We start from the raw sequence: 26,031 nt of genomic DNA, 5'->3' as shown, positions 1-26,031 counted from the left end.
CTAAAGAAGGCTGATAGGCTCTGGCTTAGATGTGGTCTTCTGCCATGAATGTAGCATCACCAGTGAGAACAAGGAGTTTGACTTTATTACAGTTATTGTAAGCTAGAAGTAGCAGAAGTCATCTTCAAAGAGACAGAAAAGCTAAAGAAGGAGATGCAAGTGCCTTGCAACAGGCTTGTTACTAAAATATAAAACTGTTGTTACGCTTTGTATTAAACTATGGAAACGTAATAAAACAATCGTTAGCAGTTCTGTCAGACAAGCATCAGAAATACATTCCCTGAATATGCTTGTAATTGCTTACATGCTGCTATTTATTCAGTGTGTTTATTACTCACATTAACCATTAATTAATCCCTTTAAAGCTCACTTACAAGTGGAACTTCAATATAAGATGTGACTGAAATATGGCTGGACATGCAGAGTAGCCCCAGGCTAGTGTATGGCTGATGGAATGACGGTAACATCAAATGTGAGCCCTTCAGCAACTGCTTTGATATTTCACTTTGGGGTAGTGTCCAAAAAACATGCGGAGACTTGTGTGGGGGTTACAAATCTCTTTTCACATGTCTTCTAAGATGGATTTTGACTTCTGAGAAGAGTCACAACAGATGCTTGTTCTTGCATCTTTCTTGGTGCTTGTTTTCTTTGCCAGTTGCTGACTCCTGCATATTAGAGCCTGGCTGTTCTAGTCTGAATGCTGGCATGTAAGAATGCCAACTATCAGATTTATTTGACTCATTTGAAAACTGTGACATGTTTATCCAATCTAAGATTTCACTCATGCCTTACCACTACCTACCTCACAGATTTTATCTCCTCAGTCTTTGCACTGATCTTCCTCCCTGCCGTCAGCTATTCCCATAGGTTTGTGCAACGACTTTCTTTGTAGCCTCTTTCCTTGAGAGCAGCCAAGTCTGTCCCGTCTGGCTTTTTGTATCTTTGCAGATCTCATGAGAAACATTCTTTCTGAGTCTTCTCTTTCCTTCAGACATAATACTTGTATTTCCACTCAGTAACAACATTACTATTGCTATATTCTGTAACTGTATTATGTCAACACTATAAAAAAATTTATGCCTATGTGTGTGAAAGACAAAGTTCTAGTGACTTTTGTATCTAATCAGTTATATTTGCCTTTCCTGTTTTCCATGCCTTCCTCACTTTATCTAGTCACAGCAAACCATAAAATTTGCAACAGTCTAAAGGTGATCCTACAACTTACCTTACACTGTTTTGCATGCCATAAAAAGTGATAACAAGATTTATCAGATATGCCAAGCATGCACTACATACTGGCAAAGTGTTTGCTACTAAGGATTTCCTTGATAGCTGACAGCTACGAGTTTGAACTCTTATTACCTGACCAGTAAATTGTTCCTGTATCTGATAATGAGTTTCCAAAGGAGCAACACAGTGAGATTAGGTTGATTTTTTTCTTTTCTGCTATGGCTGCTTTTAGTAAGGTTACAAGTAGCTACTGCATCTCTCAAGCTGCCTGTTAGAGGATTCAGAAAGATACTTTAAGTCAAGCACATAGCCGTGCTGGAAAAGAAAAGATACCGATGACCTCCCCAGTATCACACAAGTGACAGAAATCTTCTGAGCACTCTTGTAATTTTTTTCAAGATGAGAGAAGATCCTAAATGTCATTCACATCTGCAATCACAGTTCATTTGGGATTCATACTGAGATCACAGTCTGAGCTCTCGTGCCTGGATGCGTAAGGACTTTCCAGCACCCTTTCTCTAACCAAAAATATACTCAATGGAAAAAATGGCCAGCTATAAAAAATAAGTTGAAAGGACTGTGCAATCACTTGGGCCTGCTAGGAGTCAAGAGGAGTGCATGAAGGCAGCTCTTTTACTCCCTTTCTAATCAATTTTTCTAGTCTGTGGAATGGAGATACTACAGGATGCTCAGCCAGGACACATGGGAAACAGCACTTCCAAATTCAGCTCTGCAACCTATGGCACAGCCACTGTCCCAGGCAGGGGTTCTTCTGCGGTGTGGAAAAGAAGCACCTGATCTTTAACAGCCCATGCTGCAGCCCAGTGCAGGACAAGAAACAACACTTCTCCTCCACCACAGTTTTTCCAATCTTATGCTTCTCATTTAGCCCTGCTCTGCAAGCCCTTTCCTCAGCCTTGGTCCTACTGGTACCTTCCAGAAAACACCAGCAGTCACCATCTGCATCATCTGCGAGTATTTGAGCCAGTCTCTCAATCTTTAAATCTAAGGAATGCAAATAGGAGGCTGACATGCATGTATCTTCCTCAAACTTAAAACAGTTTAGTGACTATAAAGTGACATTTCTGAGAATTATCAAGTCAATCAGATCATGAAAATGCTAAACAATTCTTCAAAGATTTGTTGTGAATCTTAATCTCTTTTCTTCCTACTCAAATTCCTTCTAGTAAGCATATGCTTAATGCCCTAGAGTTGAAAATGTTCTTGCTTGTAGTTCCAACCCCATGCTCCACCTTTGCACCTTTGCTTTTTTTTTTTTCATAATTTATCTTCTGTGTATACATTAAATGCTATATGTTCAATTAGTAACCTTCCAGCATGGTTATATTTAAAAGTGTGCCTTGCATAAACTATCTGATTTTATTGCTGTTATAATGTAAAAAATGTACTTCAAAAATGCCTATTTCTACATCTTAAATGAAAGAGGAAACTGTGAATATGTGTCTGTTTTAGTATCTTTGTGTCCTTTCTCTCTCTGGTATGTTGTTTATGGAAAGTGTATTTTCCTAATGATCTAAAGTCATCTAAATTCAGTGATTTTCAATGCTGAATTATCAATAACTGGAAAGGCTGAGCTGAAGCTGAGTAATACGCAGAGCAACTTCGTTTTAGAAATATGTGTTGAGAAAGGCATCTTTCCACTGGAAAGTGGTCCTTCCTACAAAGTGTAATTAGTAGAACTTGTCTTGTGGAGGGCTAACTTTGCCTATCCAATTTTGACTCTTGTCAGTAAACGCACGAGTTTGTGCTCATCAGCACCTCCCGGAGAAGCACCAGCTGAGCGCGCTACAGAGCGGTGCTGCGGGTACCACGAGCCGCAGGAGCGCGGCCTTGTTTGCCTGAGCGCAGTCGCTCTTCTGGCAGCGAGCGCGGAGGACAGCGTGAGCACACGCTGCCGCCTGGCCGCGCACGGGGTCGGAAATGTCACTGTGCAGAGCTCTGCGTGGTTTTCTTCCTCTTGATCTCCCGTTCTGCAGCAAGACGCGGTAAATAAAGAAAGTTTTCATGTTCTAGATGTGACTTGTTCCTCACGCCAGTGAGAGAGGGCAGAGCGGCACATGGCGGCAGTGCCGCCCATCACAACAGCACAGCCGGCTCAGGAGCGTCCGGGAAGGTGCTCCCGTGCTTCCCAGGAAAACCCCACGCACAGTGGGAAGACCGGCCCCCCAGCACCTTCCTCTCTGCATCTCGGCGAGGCGGCAGCTTCCCCAGCCAGCAGCCCGTGCTCAGAGCGCCCGGGCCGCCCGCGGAGCCGCCGCCGGGCCCGGGGGAGGCGGCGAGGCCCGTCCCGGCGCCGCCTCTCGCCGCGGGCGGCCCCGCGCCCGCCCCCGTCCCGGCCCCGGCTCCTTCTTGAGCGCCGCAGGCGGGCGGGCAGGCCGGGCCGGGCCGGACCGGGCCGGGCCGGGCGATGTCGGCGGGGCGGCGGCGGCGCTGGCGCTGCTGGCGGATGCCCGCGCTGCTCCTGGCCTACCTGGGCTACGTGGGCCTGGGCGCGGGGGTGCTGCGCGCGCTGGAGGGCCCGGCCGAGCGGCGCGCGGCGCAGCGGCTGCTGCAGCAGCGCTGGGAGCTGCTGGCCAACTACACGTGCCTGCGCGGGCCGCCGCTGCAGCGGCTCGTCCAGGTGAGCCCGGCCCGCCGGCGGCCTCGTCTCGTCTCGGCACGGCACGGCACGGCCCGCGCGGCGGGAGCAGCGCCCCGTGCACCGCAGCGGCCCCGCGGAAGGGACGGGGGCTGGCAGCATCTGCCCCGCGGGGCCGCCTTCCCAGGCGTCGCTGCAGGTAGTTTTGTTCGGCTGTTGAGCTTATTAATAATGATTTATAGCCCGAGGTGTCTCACAGGTGGTAAATTCTGGTGCTTAACGGAAAGGAATCGTCGCGGTAAGTTTAGGGGTTTTGATGTTAGTGATGTCAACTCTTCTTTTCTTCTTTCCTTCCTTCCTTCAGAAGCCCTTGTCATCAAGTAGGGAATCTTGTTAGGAGTTTCTGTATGGCCCTGACAGACCCACACGGAGGAGCCTCCCAGCCCTCATCCCTTCCCGAGCTGGGTCACAAGTTCCCAGGACCAGCCAGGAGCGCAGTGAAGATAACAGTACAGACCTCAGTCCTGGAAGACTATTCATCATGCTGCGTGCTATGGGGTGTAAAAAGTGTTCTTAAAAAACTAATCCGAGTGAAGTGAGAAGTAAAGCAGGGCAGATGACTTTGGCATTTAGTAAAGGTAGCTCTTGAGTTGAGTTTTGTTCAACACGGGTTCATTGCACAGAGAGGTCATGCCCCGAGGTTAGAAGGATTCACTTGGCAATGAGCGAAATGAGGCTACAGAAGTGAAGGACCTGTAAGATAACATAGTCCCAAATAAGTCGATACAAAGATTTTTCTTATGTCTTTCTGATGATTTACTTTACTTCTGGGTGCCCTCTGTTAATAATGCCTCATATTTAAGAGAAGAGGACAGCTTCCTAAATCCTTTTAGACCACATAGATACTGGTATCATGTTTTGTGACTACTGGTATCATGTTTTGTGAGTACCTGTGACCTGCACAAGTCCTAGATGAGGAAGCTAAAAGACGTTTTGTTTCGTTTTTATAGCGTGTCTGTGAATGGCTTCATGCTTTGTGAAACCACAGTTTCAGTGGTGTTCTGACTGGCTTTGTTTATTTTTAATAACTTTCACAGCAAGAAACTAATCTTAAACATAAAATCCAGAGGTTCATTTCTTTCCTACACTCTTTTCTAACTTGCTTTGTGGCATTGCTTGAATGTTGTATATATGATCAGAAAAAAGGGAGGTTTTCCTGTATAGTCAGCTGCTTAGCACAGCATTTTTTCAGGAGATGTCATCACTGATCCTCTTCAGGTAGCCAGTCTATGTGTTAGATAAAAGTCTATTTCTTTGTTATATATGTTATTTGTTAATTAGGAAAGAGCTACAAAGAGTGTCTGAAACATAAGGCAGTGAGTGAATTTTAATTGATTTGACGTTACTGGCAATTCTTCATTGTTTTCTTATATACAGAGCTTTTCTTCTTCTGAGATAATTCTAAGCCCTGTGTTTATTTTAAAGTACGGAAGGACCAATATAGAAGAAGATCTCCGTTTGCTTAGCAATGTACAAACATCACTTTATAACCTGTTTATCGCGTAGCTCCTGGTAACCAGACAAGACTGGAGCTCCTTGTTACAGCCCTTGCAGAGACTGAGAGCAACAGAGAACTGCTTTGAAGAGTCAGCAGCAGAGTATGGTGTGATGATGGGCAGGAAAGAAAAGAAAAGGCACAGGAAAGAAAACCATGCAATGGGAGCTACACCAGGGAGTTCTTGCTCAGTGATTTGTATGGCTTAGGTCTATTTTGGCCAAGAAATAAATTTTTTAGATGGCAAAAGAAAAGAAAGAAGGAGCTGGAAATAGCAGACAATAGAAACTGAAAGGCAGAGGAGTACTAGAGCTGGCTGTGACACCTGTACTGGTGGGTCTCTGTTTCTGTAGCTGTTCCTCCATCTTGAGTGACTGCCTGTTTTTTCTGTAGCATGACTTTTCTAAATACATTTTGCACATTTTCTAAAAAATGCATGCATGCTTGTGAAAATATGTGTGGATGGAACTGGTTTGCATGTTTCTTAGATTTCATTACTTACACTTAGAAGAAGCACAGAGGAGACAGGGGAACTTCAGCATCAAATCTCTGTATTATACAACCAGGGACATCTGCTTGGGGAAGACCTAAGTTTGGTTTTGTTGGCTTATCTAACAGGCCCTAGGCCATTTTTCTGGGCTATTAAGCAAAGCTTGCGACATGACCACTTACTCGCAGGAATAAGATCAAGAGCAAACAGTTCCTTGAGAGCCATTGGGCAGCACAGAAAGTGGGAACTATCTGGCTCACAGAAGATAGAACAGGTACAATGACAAGGCAGGTTTCAGGCTATGGACCCTCAGGATCATGGAGAACAGTAGCTGGACCCAGTTGGAGGGAAAAAACTACTCAACATATGGCTTCCAGGCATTCCAGATTTGAGAACACTTCTGGAGGTGCCCAGGCTGTGAGGCTACAAGCAAAGCGGACACCCTCTGTATTCATGTATCTCCTACCGCTGAGGAGCTCCCTTAGCATGTGGGAAGGAAAGCCCTGGATGAGCTACCCAGCGTAGGTCTTCTAGCCTTACCGCCTGGACAGAGTTTATATATAGCTCAGCTGTCCTCCAACTTTCCTTTTTCTGAAGTGTGTTCAGTGATTACAGACACCAGGGTAGGGTAACGATACTTGCTCAGCATCCATCTCTTTAATCAGAAGAGTGTCCATGTGACCATATTCAGTGCAGTTTCTGTGTTGGACAGTTACCATACTGTCATTTTCTGAGCCTCCTTTCATTTCCCTACAACCTGTTCTATTTTTATGTAATATTTCACTAATACCTAATATAGTTGTTTCCTATATTTATTGCATTGTTCTATCTAATCTCTGTTATTGCAGCTGCAGAGTGCTATTTGATTCACATTAATTACATAAAGCAGGAAGGAGAAAATCAAAGCTGTGCTAAATAAAATAAATACATTTTTGTCTAGATTTGTCAAGATTGAAGGCATAGTGGAAAGTGAAAAGAATCCAATTGTAAAGGCCTGGCCATAAAGAAAAGCCTGCAGGCAGATCTAGATATTGTTATCTCCAGAGTCAACAGCTAGAGATACACAGGAAATTTTAACTCTGTGATTACAAGAGCAGCTAAATCCCACATGACTGGAAGACTCTGAGCACCTTGGCTTGCACTGAGGTCAGACCAGCAGAAATCTGCACCAACCGTCAGGAAATACAGCCCTGCACATACCGTTTACTAAAGTCATCTTGCCTCCAGCTGAGGCAGCAGTGAATGGCTGTTAAGGGGCGAGTTTCAGAGGGCTGATGCTGATAATAAGGAGCTTTATGCATCAGTACTGGCTATTAGCTGAGTACTCAGGAGCAATGATATCTGTGTGGGACCCAATTTAGTTAAAATATGTGTTGCTTTGTCACAGGCGAAATAAGATCAATTCCCCAATAATTGCTTTAATTTCCTGCTTACTGAGATGTGCTACTGCTTTGGGTAAGTTATAGCGAGTTCACTTTTCCCCAGACCTGTCCTGAGAGACACAAACTGTTAATGAACAAGTGTAGGAGTGTTCCCAAGACCACATGCCGTGTACATCCTGGGCTGGCGTCATCCTGCTTGTCTTTGACAGAGCTGTTAAAGAGAATCTATGCAAAACTCTGATGCAGGACAGGCAGTTGACAGAATGGCAGAGATTGGAAGGGACCTCTAGAGGTCATTAGTCCAACCCCCCTGCACACGCAGGGTCACCTAGAGCACGTGGCACAGGGCTACGTCCAAGCGGGCCTTGAAGATCTCCAGAGACGTAGACTCCACAACCTCTGTGGGCAGCCTGTTTCAGTGAGCAATAATCAAGGAGATCCTGATCATATCTGGATTCAAATACAGTTTTTGAGAACGACTTCCTTAGATTTGAGACTAAGGACAACCTTGCATTCAAGGTTGGCAGGAAGCACAGGAACTGTAATATCTTTGTGATAACTTCCAAGTTCAGCTGTTCAAGCAGGGATCTGTGCCTATACAACCAAAGGTACTAGCAGTCTGTTATTGGCAAGGAAGAGACCTGTGAATGAACCATTGCTTCTGGTTAGTTGATTACCTGCTAGGTCTTCTGGTCAGTTATGTAGCATCTAGTATCTGCATTTAAAATAAATGACTGAAAAAAGCCAAAGAACCTACTATACTTAATATGCTTCTGTCTAAATGAAGAAGTTATTTGATGTTACTGATTTCTCTATTACAACAGGTCAGACTTGGTAGGAAGGAGCAAGTGAATGAGTGTATCAAGTTGGAATTAACCACTAACTACCTCAATAACCTGTCCAACACAAGGCAGGTTTGAGACATCATGGTAGCATCATTCAAAATCTGGGGGTTCCTTCTAAAAAGAGATGTTAATTGTTATCAATTATATGAAGATGTGGGCTGCTTTTACATGGAAACTCCATGAGCAGCCCTTCTAGGTGTAACTATAACAAAAATTATTACTAGAGAAAGAACTTCTTACAGGACAATGAAATGCATTGACGTGCCCTGATCCATTCTGAAGATTAAATTGGCAGGTCCTTGCAACAGGGGGAAGCAGACCCCATATTTGTTTCCTGTTCTCCGTTCTTGTGTTCCTTGTTTTGTTGTAGTCTGAGAAGTGATCTGAATTTATCAAAGCCATGGCCAATGAATCATGGGCCTTCCCTGGTGTGAAAGCTTTGTTATAGCTCTTGCTCCTTTCATATTAAAGAGCAAGACTGGAGGAGTTCTAGAAACTTTCTGTAATAGCAAAAACTTGATTGCTGGTCCAGCCATAGCTGTAAAAGTGCTTTTACCAGTAGAGTTTTATTTCAGAAGAACTAGTTCCAATGATATTAGGAGAAGTGTGTTTTTTTTTTTTAATTTCATGGAACAGGATGCACCCATATCAGATATATTTACTCATTTAACTACAGTTTTTCAGGTATTAATGTAGAATGGTGTTGGGAGAAAGCTGATGAGAAAGTTATTTACACAGATCCTGATCAGGTAGTTCAAGTGATATGAATTTAAAACCAGCTGGATTCTACTGAATTTGTAATACATCTTTTATCTGCTTTTGTTTTAGTCATAATTCAGATAAGTTTCTGTTCCAGGTGAGGGGAGGTCTTCAGAGCTCACTACTGGAAGTTGTGATTCATAATCCTTCTTTTGGTTTACTTCGAATTTAATCGACTGTTGTCCTCTCAATGTGAAATCAAAGATAATGTCGCTATTTTCTTCTGATTGAAGTTGGTGTCCTGTGAAATGTATTTTCTAATCAATTCAGTAGTTTGGAGCCTTGGATATATTGGATATATTATAATCAAACCATATATTTGGTGCCTTGCCTCTCTAATAGACTGTGAAAGTGTAGAAGTATCTGAAACGAGTCAAACAATCTTCGGGAGACTATTTGGTCTCTGAAACAGTTAATTTCATATGAGTGTGTGCACTTAACTAAACTTGGGAATGAAATTTCCTACTGCAGTCCCTTACTGTGAACTCTGGCCACAATATCATAGTTCAGAAGCAAAGGATATCAGCAGTGTCTGGTGTTATGGTTTATAAAAGGGTCACTCTCATGATTCCTTCCATGATACTTTCTTCCACTAAAAAAGACTTGTTTCTCTTTTGGCCCAGAAATACGAAAGAAGTTCTGAGCATGGTCCAGAAAGGGACAAAGATGCCTTTCATGATCATGATGTCCAGTGGCTTCACTTTCCTCTATGTAATTTTAAGTTTTACGCTTATGATGGAGAACAGATACACTAGAATCTGTTCAATTAATCATTTCTATAAAGTTGAAGAAATTAAAGAAGGAGGAGAGGTGTAGTGTTCTGTAGGAGGTAAAGACTACAGGGAAAATAGAATCTCAGTTTGCATATGTACACACTCCTTATTCTTCATTTTTGAGTATTTTTTTTCTCTGAAACCTGTGCCCTTGTCACATGTGCTCATGACTCAATGCAGAGGTGAGGGGTGAAATTTTTGGTCGATGTTAAGTTGGTCAGAGTAGATGAAGTAATAATCTCTGCTAGCCCAAGAACTTTGGATCAAGTTTAAAAAAGAGAGAGATTTTGCTTTATTTCTTTTTGAAACACCCATAGAGGAAATAAAAAAAAAAAGAAAATATAAGGGTTGCATCCTTATACTCTGCCTTCGGAAGCGAGTATATGGATGCAGCAAACAAGGCCGTTCCAGGAGCTGTGCTGCTGCCCCAAGAGGGTGAAAAAGAGGCACCTATGTGATAGGAGGGTTTTAGGAGATAGAAGGTGACTGAGCTGAGAGTGCCATGTGCTCTGAAATGGCACCCCAGGAAATGAGACAAACTTTGAAGGCATATGACTGAAGGAGAGAGTGACTGCACAGCAGAATGGAAAACAAGGAACTTAGCTTTGCCGGAGAAGAAGATGCAATTCAAAAATGTCAAGAAGGAAGTGAACTCATTAGGCCAAGTCTACATTAAGTTTCTGAAAATACATAAGTGAGGGTGCTGGTAAAACCAGCAACCTCATTACTAACAGACACCTGCGCAATGTGAACAAAGGAGCTTTTTTGTGTGTAATTCAAATGGGTAGCTTCTTTTTTGCTAGTATGACTGTATCTGTTGAGGCAAGCTGTTTAGACTGAGAGTTTTAGCATATGAGTGCACTTGTCACCAATCAATCATCTGTGGAAGGACAGCCCTAGGGCTGTGAAGAACTAAAAGGCCAGCAGCCTCAAGCAGTAACTTTTTGTCACTGAAATAAGGGAATAGGAAGATTGTTTTGTCTGGACGTTCATGAAGAAAAAGCTAGGAATGCTAATTGATAATGAAAGACAAGAAAATAAGGGATTTTGCCATCCTGAAATAAAGTCTGGGAGTTCTTGGGTAGTGAGTGATCAGAAATTCACAACATCCTCACAGAGTTACTAAAGGACTTGATTTAATGGAGAGATTTCTCTGCAAAATGATGTACTAGGCTTTGATTTCTGACCGACAAATAAAGATTTAAAATAAAAGGATCAGGAATTGGGATCTAAAAGAGAAGTGTCAGGAAGCCTCAATTCATGATGTTCTCAAGTTAGAAAGCTTCAAAATATACGGGTTAACAAAATGCAGTTGGAGGCCCAATTTATATAATTGGAGGTGTGTTTTATCACAAAGGTAACAGGACAGATGTCTGCATTTAAATAGACTACTTTGAGTGGAAGCCATGCTGGTTTTCTTAATTATCTATGATGATATTTGACAATGCAAGTAGGCTTTGCGTGATACCATCACAAAACAGAACAACCTAGTTGATGAGAAAGAGTGGGAACTTCTAAATTAAGTTTCACTGAGGCGTAAGTGCCTAAGAATCTAATAGATCCCAATGTATAAATCCTATAGTAATTGCAATAGTTGCTATAGAAACGTCTGAGGATTAAATGATGCTTGCGAACATTGATAACAAAAGACTTTCCAACGGTTCCTCTGAACTGTAATTTGCTATAATCATTTCAGAAGAAAAAATAAGTGCAGAGAAGTTGAACCACTTTCTTATGTTGCGTAGCTTGTCTGTCAGTGGAAACCAAGCAGAACCAAGTTCTCTTTCTTTCTGAAAATTTTTAACCAAATACTAGGCTTCCTTCCTGAACTTCTTGAGGCACACAAGTGACCTTTCAAGTTCCCCAAATGTCAAGCTCAACCACAGCAATTTCAAGAGTCATTGTCTTTGAACAGCCAAGGGTATTGATACCTGTCTTAGATCAGACTGAATTTGAGTCACCACCTCTACTAGGTACCTCTGATTCTTCAGATTTTGCGGAAGATACCTTATAAATGACTAATGAATCCTGGGAAATGGGAAAATCCTTATGATTTTTTCCCTAAAGTCAATGTAAAACAAAATAAAAAATGCTTTTGGTTTGCAAGAAGACATTCTAAGGGAGCAAAACATATGTGATCCAAAGCATGTGAGTCAGTGTCTCTCACTGCATTTTGCAAAGCAAATTTTTAATCCATGGCCAAGAGATAATAGTAAATTCTCTTCATGTTTCTTGAAAATCAGCAGCAGAAACAAACTGATGCCTCTTCAATGGGTAAAGCATAGACAACTCAGTTGTTCTACCTGAGTATGTATAGCTAGGTTTCTCCTGTGCTTTCAGTAAAGCAGAAATGATAAACTTTTTTTTTTAATAAAAGGGTGAACAAGCAAAAAGCAGATGCCTAGGGAAACCTACTAAATACAGGCAAATATACAGTGTAACTTCTGTGAATATGCTGTCAGTCTCCAACAGTCCAATGATTCCAGTGCCAGAAGTAATTTCTGTGTCTTAAAAGCTATACATGGGTTTGTGTTCATGAAGCTGGCTATTCTGGCACATACCTAGGAAATCAGGTTCCAGAAGAATTCATCATTAACTTTCTATTCTCATTTTGCCTGTGCTTGAAAGGTTGATTTGGGGTATTTTAATAAAACAGTCTTAGTTAAAACTAAATAAATAAACCTGTAATCTCAGCTCCACCCTCCAAAAATCCTTCATTTTAGGAATAAAATCAGTAGCTGTTTCTTCTAATAATAGTAAACTTGATGTTTCTTCCAGGACTGTTTATTTATTCAAAGGGTTTGGATTTGCCTCAGTATTCAGTGATTCCCATATCGGGCTGTAACAGGCACAAGGGTTTTAATGGTTCGTCATTTCGTCATGCTATCTAGGTATCTGATAACAAGATTTAGCAAGGAAATGCTTAGCCAGGGGCTTACTGCTGAAGGCTCTTGAAAACCTCCCATAAATCTTAAATCCTCAGGAACAGAGAACAGCTGGCATGCTTCAGGCTCATTGCTTGCGCTTTTCTGTGGCTTATAGCTCCGCGTTGCCTTCGCATGGAGATGCGTGGAGGATCATCGTGCCATGCTGTGCAAGTGTTTTAGCCTGTCTGCAAACTCTGAAGGCAGGCACTGTATTTCCTGGCAGGAGCAGCCCCCTCGGGGACAGTCCAGACGATGACTCTGACACATTGCACTGTCACAAACCGCTGCAAAATTAGCATGGGCGTTTGCAGCTGCTTTGTCTCGTAGTCCTGTTAAATCATGCAGAACTGAAGTGATGAGATGATGTGAAATTAAACATTTAATGATTTGGTTCCTGCTGCTTGCAGCTTACATGATGTCCCACCCACGCTGCCCAGTTCCCCTTTCTTTTGTGTGTGAAAAACTTCCTATTTCTTTGGGTCAATTCAGCCACCACTGGTTGCAGTCCTTTCTGGCTGCTAAGTGCTTCTGCCTTTAAAGACATGATATCATATGTAAAGTTGTCAACTGCTGAGCTAGGCCCAACAGAATATCCAAGAGCATAAAAAAGAAATAGCAGAAAACAAACAAACAACAACAAAAAAAAAACCCTTAAAATCCTGAAAACAAACTCCTGCCAAATTTGTAGGGTTTTTTTTTAGTCTAACTATTCAAATTGGTAATAACTACACCTGAGAGCTGGACTACTGGCCTTCCAGCAAATGGATATGTCTTTAAGGCTAATTAATTACTTAGAACTGCGGAGGTCACATACTACAAAAAGTTTGAGAGTCTGTCACACTTTTTCTTTTCAAATTTTATCACTAGTTTCAAGGAAAAAATGCACATTTATCATTTGTATGGGCTTCCAGTCTCCCCCTTGCTCTATGGTTTAGTTTGAAAGCCAACATATATATTTTTTGATGCCCATGGCATTGTCTGCAGGACTTATTAAGCTGCACTTCTTAAATCTGAGCAGTATCAGAGATCAAGCAGTATTAAAAGTCCCATGTGGCCTGACAAGCCCCAGTGCTCATATGGAAGAAGAGAAGGAAAATTATGTATAAACTTCCAAACAAATCCTGCTCATATAACCTTCTTCATATAACCTTTCTCATTTATTTTTTCTGGAGCGGGATTCTTCCAACATCACTTATGCCAAATAGGAATCCTTGCTTTGAGTTGCCGCACTCAAGGCAACAATTCACAGAATGAAGTGTCAGGTTAAGATAGCACTTGGTACTCAGCCTGCTTCACAACCAGGTCTCTCCCCTGTCTTGTGAAGGAAATACCGTGTTGTCAGAGTTTAATAGATTATAATGTGACTTCAAATTGCCCTGATTTATGAGTAAATGGAGAGTGTATTCCTGAGATTGCAGCTATCAGTTTTTCTTTACTTGGAAAAATATGTGTTGATCTTGGAGCTGCTCTTTTCTCTTAGCGTAAAAAGTCTGGAGAAAAGAAATCATGGCCTTTGTGGTTAAAGTGCTGAGTGGAACTCTGGAGACCTTGATTAATTCCCAGCCCTGTACACTATAAATCACTCACTGCATTTTTTCATCAGGAAAATAGGACACATCTTCCTTTTTCTTGAGACTTCAATTGCTGGTTTGCTTTGTGATGTGAAGCCTCCAACGGATGCAAATCTGACCTGAAAGTGATTTATTTTATTATCCATGTCAAAAGTTTTATCAGAAACCTTATGATAAGAGGAGGGACAAAGGATATTGTTACTGGGTACCTGCTTATGTGTCTCAGCAGTGATGGATTTAAGATGTTACCAGCCAGCACTGGGAACAGCAATTATGCAAACTTGCTGTAAGGTGTTTTTTGGATCTCACATTATTGTCTCTTTGCAGGACATCATCCAAGCCTACAAGAGTGGCATAACACTCCAGGGAAACTCCACTAGTCTGGGCAGGTGGGACTTCAGTGGATCTTTTTTCTTCTCCATCTCCACAATAACAACCATTGGTAAGAATGCCCTGCTGCTCATAGGTGGCCTCACAGGAGCAGAAATGAGGACCTGTATGATTAGACCGGTCCTATGAAGCTTTAGTTAGGTTCTCTATTCTGTGCCACAGATAGGCAGACAAGAAGGTAGCTCTAGGAATTAACAGTAATTTGTCAGTACTAGTACAGAATGATTGCAAATAATTGGAGGTAGAGATAGATATGTATGCAGCTCGGTACATATCCCCACTAGCATTTACACAGCTTGCAGAGCCTGCTGTAGTACCCCTTCATGCTACCACAGTACTCTGTAGTTTTCTGTATCTTTTCCAAATCCAGTTCTTTCTTTCAAATTTAAGACGAATTGTGTATTGAATGTTGCTTATATTGGATGAGAACCTGGAAACTTGTTAGGGTGAAGGTCCAATATCTGGATAAATTAAACAGTTCAGTTGAGTCAGGTTTCTTAAAGTGTCTAATGAAAAGCAGTGAATGAAGAGTGTAAATAGGAAAAAAAAAAAGATTCAGGAATAGTGTTAGTTATGGTGGATACTATTAATAATTGTCATTCCATGTCCCTCATCTCCCAAATCTTTTGGTCTGGGAGATTATTTAGCCTAACATCTTTTTCTTACAGCATGGCCTCATATTTCAACAACCATAGTTGGAGGGCATGTGGACAGATGGTCACTGAGTATCAAAAAAACAAGAGGTGTAATAAAGAGTTCTTTTGCCTTTAAAAAGTGATATTCCTGTGATTCAGCACCTCTTTCTGCCTTGCTGTCTTTTCCACGCACTTTCCTTTCGTTGGGGAGCGATGTGTGTGGTGCTGCCAGGTTCAGCTTGGACCAGACGATGGCAGTGGAGCCCCGCTAGACAGGGCCGTGAGGACACCCGGCTGCCCAGCGCCAAGCCAGGGCGCTCGCTCCAGCCTTCAGCTGAGGCGGTGGCTGCTGTGCTCGCCTCTGTGCTGCGGCTTCTGAACTCTCAGATGGGCTCCCTTTTACCAATTTAAGTTAATAACATTCAGGAGGATCACATTTACCACCTTAAAATACAAGAGCTTTTTTAGTTGTGTCAGACTACATGTCAAGAGTAAAAATTTCTGACTGTGCTACCTGAGCTAGCTAATTTCCTTCCTTTCCTTCCTTTCCTTCCTTTCCTTCCTTTCCTTCCTTTCCTTCCTTTCCTTCCTTTCCTTCCTTTCCTTCCTTTCCTTCCTTTTCTTCCTTCCTTCCTTCCTTCCTTCCTTCCTTCCTTCCTTCCTTCCTTCCTTCCTTCCTTCCTTCCTCTTTTCCTGTCCGTCTTTCTGTCTTTCTTTCTGTCTTTCATTCTTTCGTTCTTCCATTCTTAGTAAACTTCTTGCCTGATGGCTGTGGGGAAAAAAAAGAAGGCTGATACTAGGAAGCAAATAAAAAGAAGCAAATATTTCTATTTCATTATTTTATAGCTGAGAGTAATTCTAGGGGCCTTGTTCATGATTTTTGAAGTGTTGAAGTTGTGAATGCTTTGCAAGTCACCTGTGCAAATAAAACTTTGAACAATCTGGCCCTTGATCTTACTCTTCCAACTTTGAACAATCTGGCCCTTGATTTTACCGTTCCAAATTAAGTTGTTAATTATGGAGTTTTGGTTATTAACACTCTGCCTGTGTTTCATATTTGAATGGCCTCACAGAGGCTCACCTTGGGTCTGAATAAACCATCGTCACTGTTAATGCAAGTTATTGAGATAGTGGATATTACAACCTCTCCGGCCCAGACATCATCACTGCATGGCTAAGAATAATGATGATTTTACTGTAAGCAAAGGGACAAGGTCCTTTCCAAAGAACTCGGTGAAGCTCAGAGCAGTGATTCATAGTAGAAAGCTCCATGTGCAAGACATGGCCATGGGGGAAATGACACAGATGAGAAGTTTTTTGAGAAGGGTGTGGTGAAGTTTACAAGCCTTACATGGCAAGGAAGAATTTAAAATGGAGTTAAAACAGAGAAGAGAGATTCTCAGGAATTCAGGGGGACAAAATGGAGATTATAATGGAGAAACCAGAGGATCTGTCCTCCTTTTGGGGAGGCTGCTTCAAGTCCCCTCTTTTGTTGTTTGTCTCTTCAGTGCTTTTTCTCTTCTATTAATGCTATTGCCCATGCCGGGCTGGCCTCTGATGTGAAGATGTCTTTGTGGCTTTTGAATCAGCTATTTACTTCTAGCCCGCTCAAATAGCACTTCCCAAGCCATTATCTCCATCCCTTTCTTTTGAGATGCTCTTTTGAGTCAGCTTGTTTCTGCTCGAACAGCTTTATCCCCCTTCAAAAGGCTTGGTGTGCTGGATCTCCAAGTCCTCACCAGAACTTCATCTCATTGGGATAACAACAAAGGACAGGGGACGGGACACTTGCTTCTTTCCTTATTAATGCCTGATGACAAACTATGTGTTCTCTTGTCTTATGATGTTATGATGCAGCCTCTTATATGCTGTCCCCTTCTTCCCTTTAAATCAGAGCTTCCTCTATTTCCAGAGACTTAGTGATTAAAAAATGCATGCAAACTTTAAAAAAAAAAAGGAGGTTCTAATCTGCAGGCTAGAAAAAGTTGGTACCCTAAGCTGAAAGGCTCAAAGAACAGAAGGTGTATATGAACCCAAAGCTGCTGTTTAAAGAAATGCCCTGGAGTCCACATAGTTTTCATCTGATCACATAAACTGAGTGGAACTGTGCTTGTACTTTTGAGCTGCACTCCTAGCCTTCCGTGAGTTCCTTTTTCCCACTTACGTGTTTCTGTGCTTTCTTCATTGCTGTTTTTACATCACTGTCTGCAAATTCTTCTGCAGAAGTACTCTCCTTCCTTAATGTCATGAAGATCTTTAGAGTTCCTTTAGAGCTCTAGTACTAAATGAGTTCAGAAAAAAAAATCTAAAATGCTATCAGCTTTATCCCTCAAACATCTTTATTCTCTGCTGACATAAAGTCTGTCCTCTCTCTGTGTACTCTCCGCCTAGTTAGTTTAGGCTAGCAGGGCAGAGGTCAAAACAAGTTAGAAGTGGGACAGAAGATTAAAGTGTGAGATAGGGTGATCAAAGGAGATCAAAGGTGATCACCTCCTGTCAGACAAGAAGACAGGGAAGGGATGTGAGATGAAACTGAGATCGTCTGCTCTAGCCTTCTAAGAGCAAAAGGAGGAGTAATGTCCCCTTGCAGCTTCTTTTGTTCTAGTGGGTGGATGTCTTCATCAAGCACTGCCTTCCTGTTTTCTGGTAGCAAAGCTAAGTACTCATTTGTATGATTTTTAAGCGTCTTTTCAAAACGTAAAATAGAAACAGTAAAAGCAAGCAAACCATCTCACCATAAAAACCTCAACCTGTTGGGACTAAGCCCACTCTGCAGTATACTGACAATGCAAATAGATCCAGAGGATAAGAAGACAATACTCACCTCATCTATGCTATCCACTCCGCATGTCTTTTACTACCCTCCACTTTCTTTCACTTTCAGCCTGCCAGGGTCCAATCAAGGCTCCCCCTATGAGATGTGGTTCCTGAGGTCCTGCCACGGCTACATTTAAAAATCCATTCTCGTAATTTTTGGGGATGATTCTATTAATAAAGCTTACGAGCCACTGAAAGCACCGGGACTGCTGAGCCTTCTTTGTGTCTCTGCTGCTGCTGGGTGGATCGCACCTGCGAGCACAGTGGTTTCTTTGGCGCAGCAAAGTGTCTCTTCAGAGGGATAAGAGAGGACAGGAACTGCAGTCTCGCCCGTGTTCCCTTGAGTATGGGTGGTGCCTAATTGCCTTTGGAAACCTGACTGGTTGCAAGGATATAGAATAATTCAAGTTAGGAGGAACCTCAGAAGGTCTCAAGTCCAGATTCTTGCTTGAAGCAGTAGCAGTTATGAGGTCAAACCAGGTTTCTTATGGTTTTTTCAAGGCGATACCCCAGCTAAGCTGGGCTCTTTTTTCAGGAACCAAACAAGGACACCTTAGGACTATATGAGTAGTCAATATCTTTTTTTTTCCACATTGGCTGCCAAATTATAATAAGAAATCTTCTCCCTCTAAACTGAGTTTAGTTTTTTTGTTGTTTTTTTGTTCCCTCAATGCAACATTTAAATTCATCACAAACAAGAGCTTTTATTTAGCATAGTTTAAAGCACTCAGAGATTACTTCTAAGAAATACAAGGGAAATAAAAAGTTAGATCTTCTGAAAAGTGTTAGACAAGGAGGCAGCAGCGTGCTTCTTGCCAGGAGCGCTATGGTTTGAACACTCCCTCGGGATGTAGGAGAGCAGTGTCCAATTTCCACCTGTGCCTGGGAGAATGGGACTGTGGCTCCCTGGAGACTGCCCCAGCTGCCAAGCGGAGAGCCTTTCTTCGAGTATTGAAATGCATAACACCAAGTACAGTAATTCCAGTGCCAGCACCCCACACTTGAATGCCCAGTGGCTCCATGGTTCAAGCACACATGCAGGAGGCGAGACACCCAGCTCCCAGGCTTCAGTGAGTGCTTGAGCGTCCAGAGCAAAATATTGTCAACAGGCGAGGCTGAGAACCCTTCCCTACTCCTACACAAGAACATCCTGTAACTTTGCGATTAGGTCATTCCTATGGGAACTGTTGGTTTGTATCCACTCAGGTAGGAGAAGGAATTAACCCCAAATCTCCCCAAGACTGCGTGCAAATGCTCAAAGCACTGATAAAGAGACTGGGTTAAGAAGGGACTTTTCCTCCATCCTTTTTTTTGTTTTGTTTTGTTTTTTTGAGTGTGTGTGAAAATCTAACTTTGTTTTTCTCCCCTGCTGAAATTATTTGGTGATTTTCTAGCTGTTTTTCAGCTGACCAGAACAGCATTTTTTTTCATCCAAAGTGCTCTTTGCTTAAAATAAGCCTTTTACGACTAGGCAGTGAGAATTGGAGCCAAACATATCTCCCATTGTCAGCAGCAGGAAGCAGCAGTTGCCACGGCTGAGCTGGGGGCACTGTGAGTGGGATAACGTCTTGCGAATGAAGAGACCTTTTATTAATACTCCATTTACCAAACATTGGTCTTCTCTTCTTGGAAAGTCCGCAGAGCTCATTAATCCTTTATGTACCGAAATCTAATGGACATTCTGGAAAACTAAACCGAATTTGCCTAAGCTGTGTAGCTGGGGCATATGAGTTAAAGAACATGAGTATGGTCATTTAGAAATACAAATGCTCTTACTTTACTTCCTCTAAGGAAGATTAAGCTATGCTGGACTTTTTTTATTATTATTCAGAATGCAAACAGCTATAGAGGAATTTAATCCAGCTACTTAGACCTCCACATAGTTTTCATGAGATGAATGTCCCTTTACAGACAAACACCAAGTGAGATCCCAGTAGCAGGTTTGTGTGGGGACACAGCTTAGAGTGCAGCTTGTTTTGTTTGGAGTTGGTCCAATCTTTTAATATAGCCAGCGATGGTATAACGTGTCACACTAGTTCCTTTCATTGGACGGGGTAAGTCCCATTTGTCCATTCTTGCTTGAGGTTTACAACAGGGAAACAGAGTGATAAGGTTATACTGGTATCTATTTGTCTAGTGCAAAGGCAAGGCTGAGTTACCAGTCAGAGGTTAGACAGTTTTGCACAAGCTAAGATCTGCTGTGCCATTTGATCCAGTATGCCATATGAGAAGTTTTTGGGACATGGCTTTTCTGCATATCCTTAGCAGCTGCTCAGCAAGTCTTCAGGAAATTATCCTTTCCCAAGGGAAAAGGGAGCAAGATCAATGAAGGCAGATATGTCTTCAGCATGCTGACCACCACACACAGTGGACCTTCTTACAACATTCAGGCAATGAATTTGCTACCCTAATTTAAATGAAGTGTAGAGCTTATCCTTCTAAGGACCTTAGATGCTACCTGGTCAGCACTAGGTGAGGTCCCCTGATCCCAAAGGTGACTGTACTTTACCCTGTGCATGACCTGAGATAGTGGACCTTTCTTCTCTCTCTCTGAGTATCCTCTCCAGAGGCTGGATAGTGTAGGAAGCTGTGGTGACAGAAGAGCTGCCTAAGCCAACACACAGCCTATGTTAGCTTTATATAGAAGGGAAAGACAAAAAAAACCCTCATGGATGGCTGGCTCTAAATGTCCTCTGCCAGCTCAACGGGACTCACATTCAGCCTTCAGCCTTACACTAAATGCCTCCTAGCTCTGTCCACTGGTCCAGCCCAATCTTCAAAACACCGTTACAGAGAACGGAGTGAATCTGCTGAAGTGTGACACAGACCATATCAGGCAGATATCCATCAAATTCATCTGCCAGATCATCTGCCAGATTTACTTGCCTGTATGTCTCTCATTTATATCTCCTTTTAGTCGAGAAATGGTCAAAATTAATAGAACTTGCTGTCAGCAATTACATGCAGGGGAAAAATGTATGAAGATCACAGAGTAGCTCAAAAGTGAAGCATATGGCATTGGACGACCTTGATTTAGACTATTTGTTTTAATGTATTTCAAAACAATCTTTAGTTATATAGCAGCATCCCATTCTTTCCCAGGGGCACTCTGCCCCTTTCCCAGGCCAGGATTTTGGAGCCATTGCCTTGAAAATAGGTTACGTATTACTGTATGCATTAAAAGTATGCACAGCATTTAAACCTGAAATTATTGGAGGGAAGCCCTCCAGACACTAAAATTTTTAATCTGTAGGAATAGAGAGGAGAGGAAAAGGCAGCTTACATACATGCTAGAAGAAAATTTGTTGCCAAACCTTTAGTTGATTAGTGTACTTGTGTAGGTGAAGAGGTATATAGGTGTATTTGTGGAGTTGTTCACAGTGAGAGATTTTGTCAGCATGAAACCTGGTGCAGAATGTGCAGAAATCCCCAGTTTATAGCTGCAGAGCTTATTGTATCACTGGTCAGTGACTTCCAGCAGCTCCATGGGATGAGCATTAGTTAAGGAGCGGGGTCCTGCTTTGCCAGCTGTGGTGCTCATGCCGACCTTCTCAGAGCCTGGCCCTTGGGGCTCTGCCTCTCGAGGTGCCTCGGGGCTGCGTTGCCTTCAAGGACGGGAATGATGCACCCGTGGCAGGAGCATTTCCAGCATGCAGCTGCGTGTTGCTCCAGAGGGTTAGCACTCTTCATGGAGAAAAGAAGTGTTTTGCCAGCTTATATCAGTTTCGTAGGTGGACACACACAAATCCTGCACTAAAGGAAACTGATTTGGAAAGCTAGTCAAGGGTACAGGGCTGCAAGCGGCTAAGTCACTGCTGAAGTGCTTAACAGTGCTAATCTTCCTCCTCTTAAAAAAGTGTTGTCTGAAATAAACCAAAGTTAGACCTGGCTTTCCTCATGGCATAAGCTACATGAAAATACTGAAGCGCACGTCTATTAATTTACAGGATATTTTATGAAGACGAATATAGGGACTAAAGGCAAATATTGCAGCAGTGTTGCTGAAGCTGTGATGCTCTAAAGATACAACTAACCTATGTTTGCAGAGCAGTACGTTTTATTAGACCAACTGATACAATTAGAAAAAAAATGATAAACAAGTTTTTCATCAGGTCTGAAATTGAAGCATTTTACCCCAGTTACATACAGTTGCTGTCAGCTTATTAGCTTACGGTAATCAATCTGGCATTTTGAGAATAAGGAGTAGTTGGTACCTGCAACACAAAGAAGAGTGTAAGCAAGAGGCGGTGGTAAATGCACTAGTCCTGTGGGACAAAGATAGAAACAGTTTATTGTTATTGAAACCCTTTTTTTATGATTCAGAGACCTTCTGATTGCCACACGGGATCATTTACCAGCCAAACCTTATGCCAATAATACTTACAAAAAGTGAAACAAACGGAAGTTTTGCATTTACGTCAAATCCCAGCCAGGACAGTGGGTAGGGGAGAGGAAATTCACTGGTAAATGGAAAAGGAACTAAACAAAATTGGCAGGGAAATAAATGTTATTTTCCAACCTATAATAGGATATGACAAACAATGGGTGTAAGTTATAGTTATTTATAAAAAGGTCCTTTTGGAGCAGTGACCTTCTTCTCTTTCTTTTGTAGAAGATGGAGGTCCACCTCTCCAGGGAAGGAGGGTAAGCATAAACTGCTTTAGATTTAACACCTTATTCCTCTCCTTCTAGGCTATGGGAACCTAAGCCCCAGCACTGCAGCTGGTCGAGTCTTCTGCGTCTTCTTTGCAGTTTTTGGGATCCCCTTGAACCTTGTTCTCTTGAATTCAATCGGGCAGCTGATGCTGTCAGGAGCTCAGCACTGTGCCCATCACCTAGAGGAGAAGTTTCACTGGCAGGTAAGCAGTGTGGCCAGATAAGTCTTGTCGACAAGATCAGGAGAGAAACATCTGGTGTTTGGGATGCTTCGACTAACAAGAACAGACTGCCTAACTAGATGGCCAAAAATGGAATAACACTCAGGAATAACTGGAAGTGAATAAATTTAGCTTATGACAACCCTCTGAGGTGTCAGATAAGGTTGTTTGTTAATTAATGTAACTTGCTCTGATTAATGGCTTCCCCTACAGCAACAGAAGCACCTTAGAGCTATTCACAGCCCTGGGATATCTGATTATCATCAATCATAGCTAAAATTACACGAGATTTATGCGGAGCATTTTGGCATAGCCTTTAAAATGGCATGCATTTAGAACTCAAGAAAGTGATGCCCAGTTTGTGCTTACTGGAATAGCCATACCATTTATTCCAGTGGAATGTCACAAATGTTTGCATGTTTTTATGGAGTCCAGCATCATCTTCAGTCAGGAATTGAGCTCGACTCTTTGTTCCACCTTTCTTGTGACAGTGTCATCTTTTTCCTGTTCTAATAGAAAAAAGCTACGCTCCTGATTAGGGTCTGTGCACTGCTAATTGGCTTGTTACTGTTCCTCCTGCTACCTCCTGTGTTGTTTTCTGCCAAAGAAGGATGGAGTTATGAAGAAGGCTTTTATTATTCCTTCATTACCCTAACCACTATAGGTTTTGGAGATTATGTGATTGGTAAGTAGCTCAAATTTCATTGTTTTCACCTAGTAAATATTCAAGCCAAATGTGTGGCATATTAAGCTCCCAACATGGCAGTTTTCTACCACTAGCAATTCTCAAACTGGATAACAGATCCATTGTGGTCAGCATCTGACAGGCTGAAGAAGGCATGATTTCTGAGATAGTGAAATCACATGTGGAATGAAAAAAACAGCTATTTCAAGGTTAATGAGCAATTTTCCAGCACCCGAGTATTCCTTGAATGACTGTGAGACCAGGTCATAACGCTGCTTTTTTAATCACTCCATTCTTTCATTGCACATTTGCTGGAAGTACTTGGCACTAGCAGCATTTAGTTTTAAGTGGAGACTACTCTGCATTGCCCTTAGTTATCATTTCCTCTGTCAGAACTGCAGGTGACTAACTGCATCCTAAGTCACCTCTGTGGAGACTGTCAGATATCAGGCACATCTTGTTGCCAAGACCTTTTGCCAGAGGAAATGGGATTGGGCCCTTGCCTGATGCATTCACCGAAACACAGAACACGCCTCTGGTTAAAAACTTTCTCAATAAAAAAAGAAATTGATTATATCAATACATCCATGCTTGAATTTCTGAAAGATAGAAAGGCTTTGATATGAGCTCTTTATTTTCGTTTTTTCACAATGCTTGTTGGATGCTTAGAAAACTTAGGGATGGATATCCTTTTTTCATAATGCATCAAAGGTCTGACCATATCTTGTGCAGATGCCCTTAAGCAAGCTTGAATCAAGTTACCTTGGGTAAATGGCTTGGGGAGCCAGAGCTTAACAAAAACTAGTCACGTCAACATTTTCCTAGGTTGACTTTATAGATGTTGTTGGACCCTATCCTGTAGCAGCTTTACTTTTATCATTTCTTGCTAATTTTGAGGCACTTCTGTAGTATAACCTCATATTTCTAGTTGTGCTTTCACCTGGGTGTTACTTGGCATATCACTATAGCTAAATTAGGTACAGTAACCACCACAGATGAGTGAGGTCCAGTATAGGAGTAACTGGATGCATGTTACTGACCTATGGCATGTCAGACCATTTTGGCTTTGCAGTCCTGTATTTCTGGTTTATGTCTTTACTTTTAAACAGGGCCAGGGTGTAGGTTAAAGCCCTGTTTTGTGACTGTCATCACTAGTGGATAAAACTGGTTTACCTCTTTGCCTGTCGGGAACAACTATTGCCTACTCGAACAGTATTGTCATGCTGAGTGATAACTGTACAGATAAAACTGTACAATTGTAGTCACATCCATGATCATGTAAAAATCACTTTTACATAGATATAATTTTTTATGGGTGATCTTTACAATTCCTAGTGTTGCCGACTTGTCTGTGAAACACTGAAACACTTGTTTTACAGTATCTGTTGATATGCTAAGGAGGTAGCATACTCATGTTTTATATGGGAATCATTAATATAGGTAATATTTCCTCTAGGTCTTTTGCTAAGTGCTATAGTTAGCCTGTATTTCTACTTCCCCTGTGATTTATATGCCATCTGAATTATAATCTTTGTCTGAACTCCACTTTCACCATGCAAGGTGACGGTAATGAGTCCATGGGTTTATGTTTTCTGTTAGTAATATGTTACTAATGAGTCATGACCAGTAGTTATTCCTTCACCAAAGAACTTCCCTGACTGATTCTGTGAACTGAATCTTTGCTTTACATGTAAAGACTCTCTTTGAGTCACTCTTGGTCCAGTCTAGAAATGAGTTGCATGATTTTCTTGTAGGGATGAACCCAGACCGCACCTATCCAGGCTGGTACAAGAATGTAGTTTCTCTGTGGATCCTCTTTGGGATGGCCTGGCTAGCACTGCTTATCAAATTTTGCATCAACTTACTAGAAAGCTCCAGTGACTTCTGCCAGTGCAACAAGAAGAGCAAAAAGCTGGTGGAAGACTTAATGGATGGCAACAAAAAAACAATGACGGGACTTGATGGTGTGGAAAACTGCAATGGCAAGGACCCAAAACAAAAGAACCAGACTGAATGGCACAAGCAAACAGTTCCTGCAGAAGCACTTTAGAGAAGAAACATCCCTTTGATGTCTCTAAGGTGTTAATCCACCAGAGGATACTGCCTAGAAATGTGTGAATGAAGCTGCCCTAAAGTTCACATGGAAATGAAAACTTGTTTATTGACTCTGAAATGCTTCTACTTTGAATTGAGCAATGATAACAAAATCTTTCTTTTGTGGCACCACCAACAATTAATCAGCAGAATGCTTAACTAAAAGTCAATTTGCAGAAATAATACCTACCCTCCCACTCCAGTATATAAGGTACACTTTGACATCTATGCCCAATACTGGCCAGTCTCTTTTTCTTTGCATGGAAAATTCTTGGAGCCTCTTATTTCATGTGTGGCATTTTGCAAATGCCACAACTAGAATACCATGTGGCATCTAATACAGAAAAACATATTTCTTGCTGTTAAAATTAAGCACTATTTTAAAATGGTCTGGCAGCCACT

General features: G+C 42.0%; 1 protein-coding gene across 1 annotated transcript; it reads left to right on the top strand.

Annotated features, from left to right (window-relative positions):
• Window positions 1-3,658: 3,658 nt before the first annotated feature.
• KCNK17 (potassium two pore domain channel subfamily K member 17) lies at window positions 3,659-25,729 on the top strand. Its single transcript, XM_088524260.1, has 5 exons — window positions 3,659-3,871; window positions 14,459-14,573; window positions 22,666-22,832; window positions 23,367-23,535; window positions 25,290-25,729. Exons 1-5 carry the CDS (start codon window positions 3,659-3,661, stop codon window positions 25,583-25,585), a joined length of 960 nt encoding a protein of 319 aa, XP_088380386.1. The 3' UTR covers window positions 25,586-25,729.
• The last annotated feature ends 302 nt before the right edge of the window (window positions 25,730-26,031 follow it).

This window comes from Tinamus guttatus, unplaced genomic scaffold (assembly GCF_059628265.1).
Source record: "Tinamus guttatus ecotype Peru unplaced genomic scaffold, ASM5962826v1 Tinamus_guttatus_pri_ptg000208l, whole genome shotgun sequence".
NCBI lineage: Eukaryota > Metazoa > Chordata > Aves > Tinamiformes > Tinamidae > Tinamus > Tinamus guttatus.
This window is presented reverse-complemented; position numbering and strand designations above follow the sequence as displayed.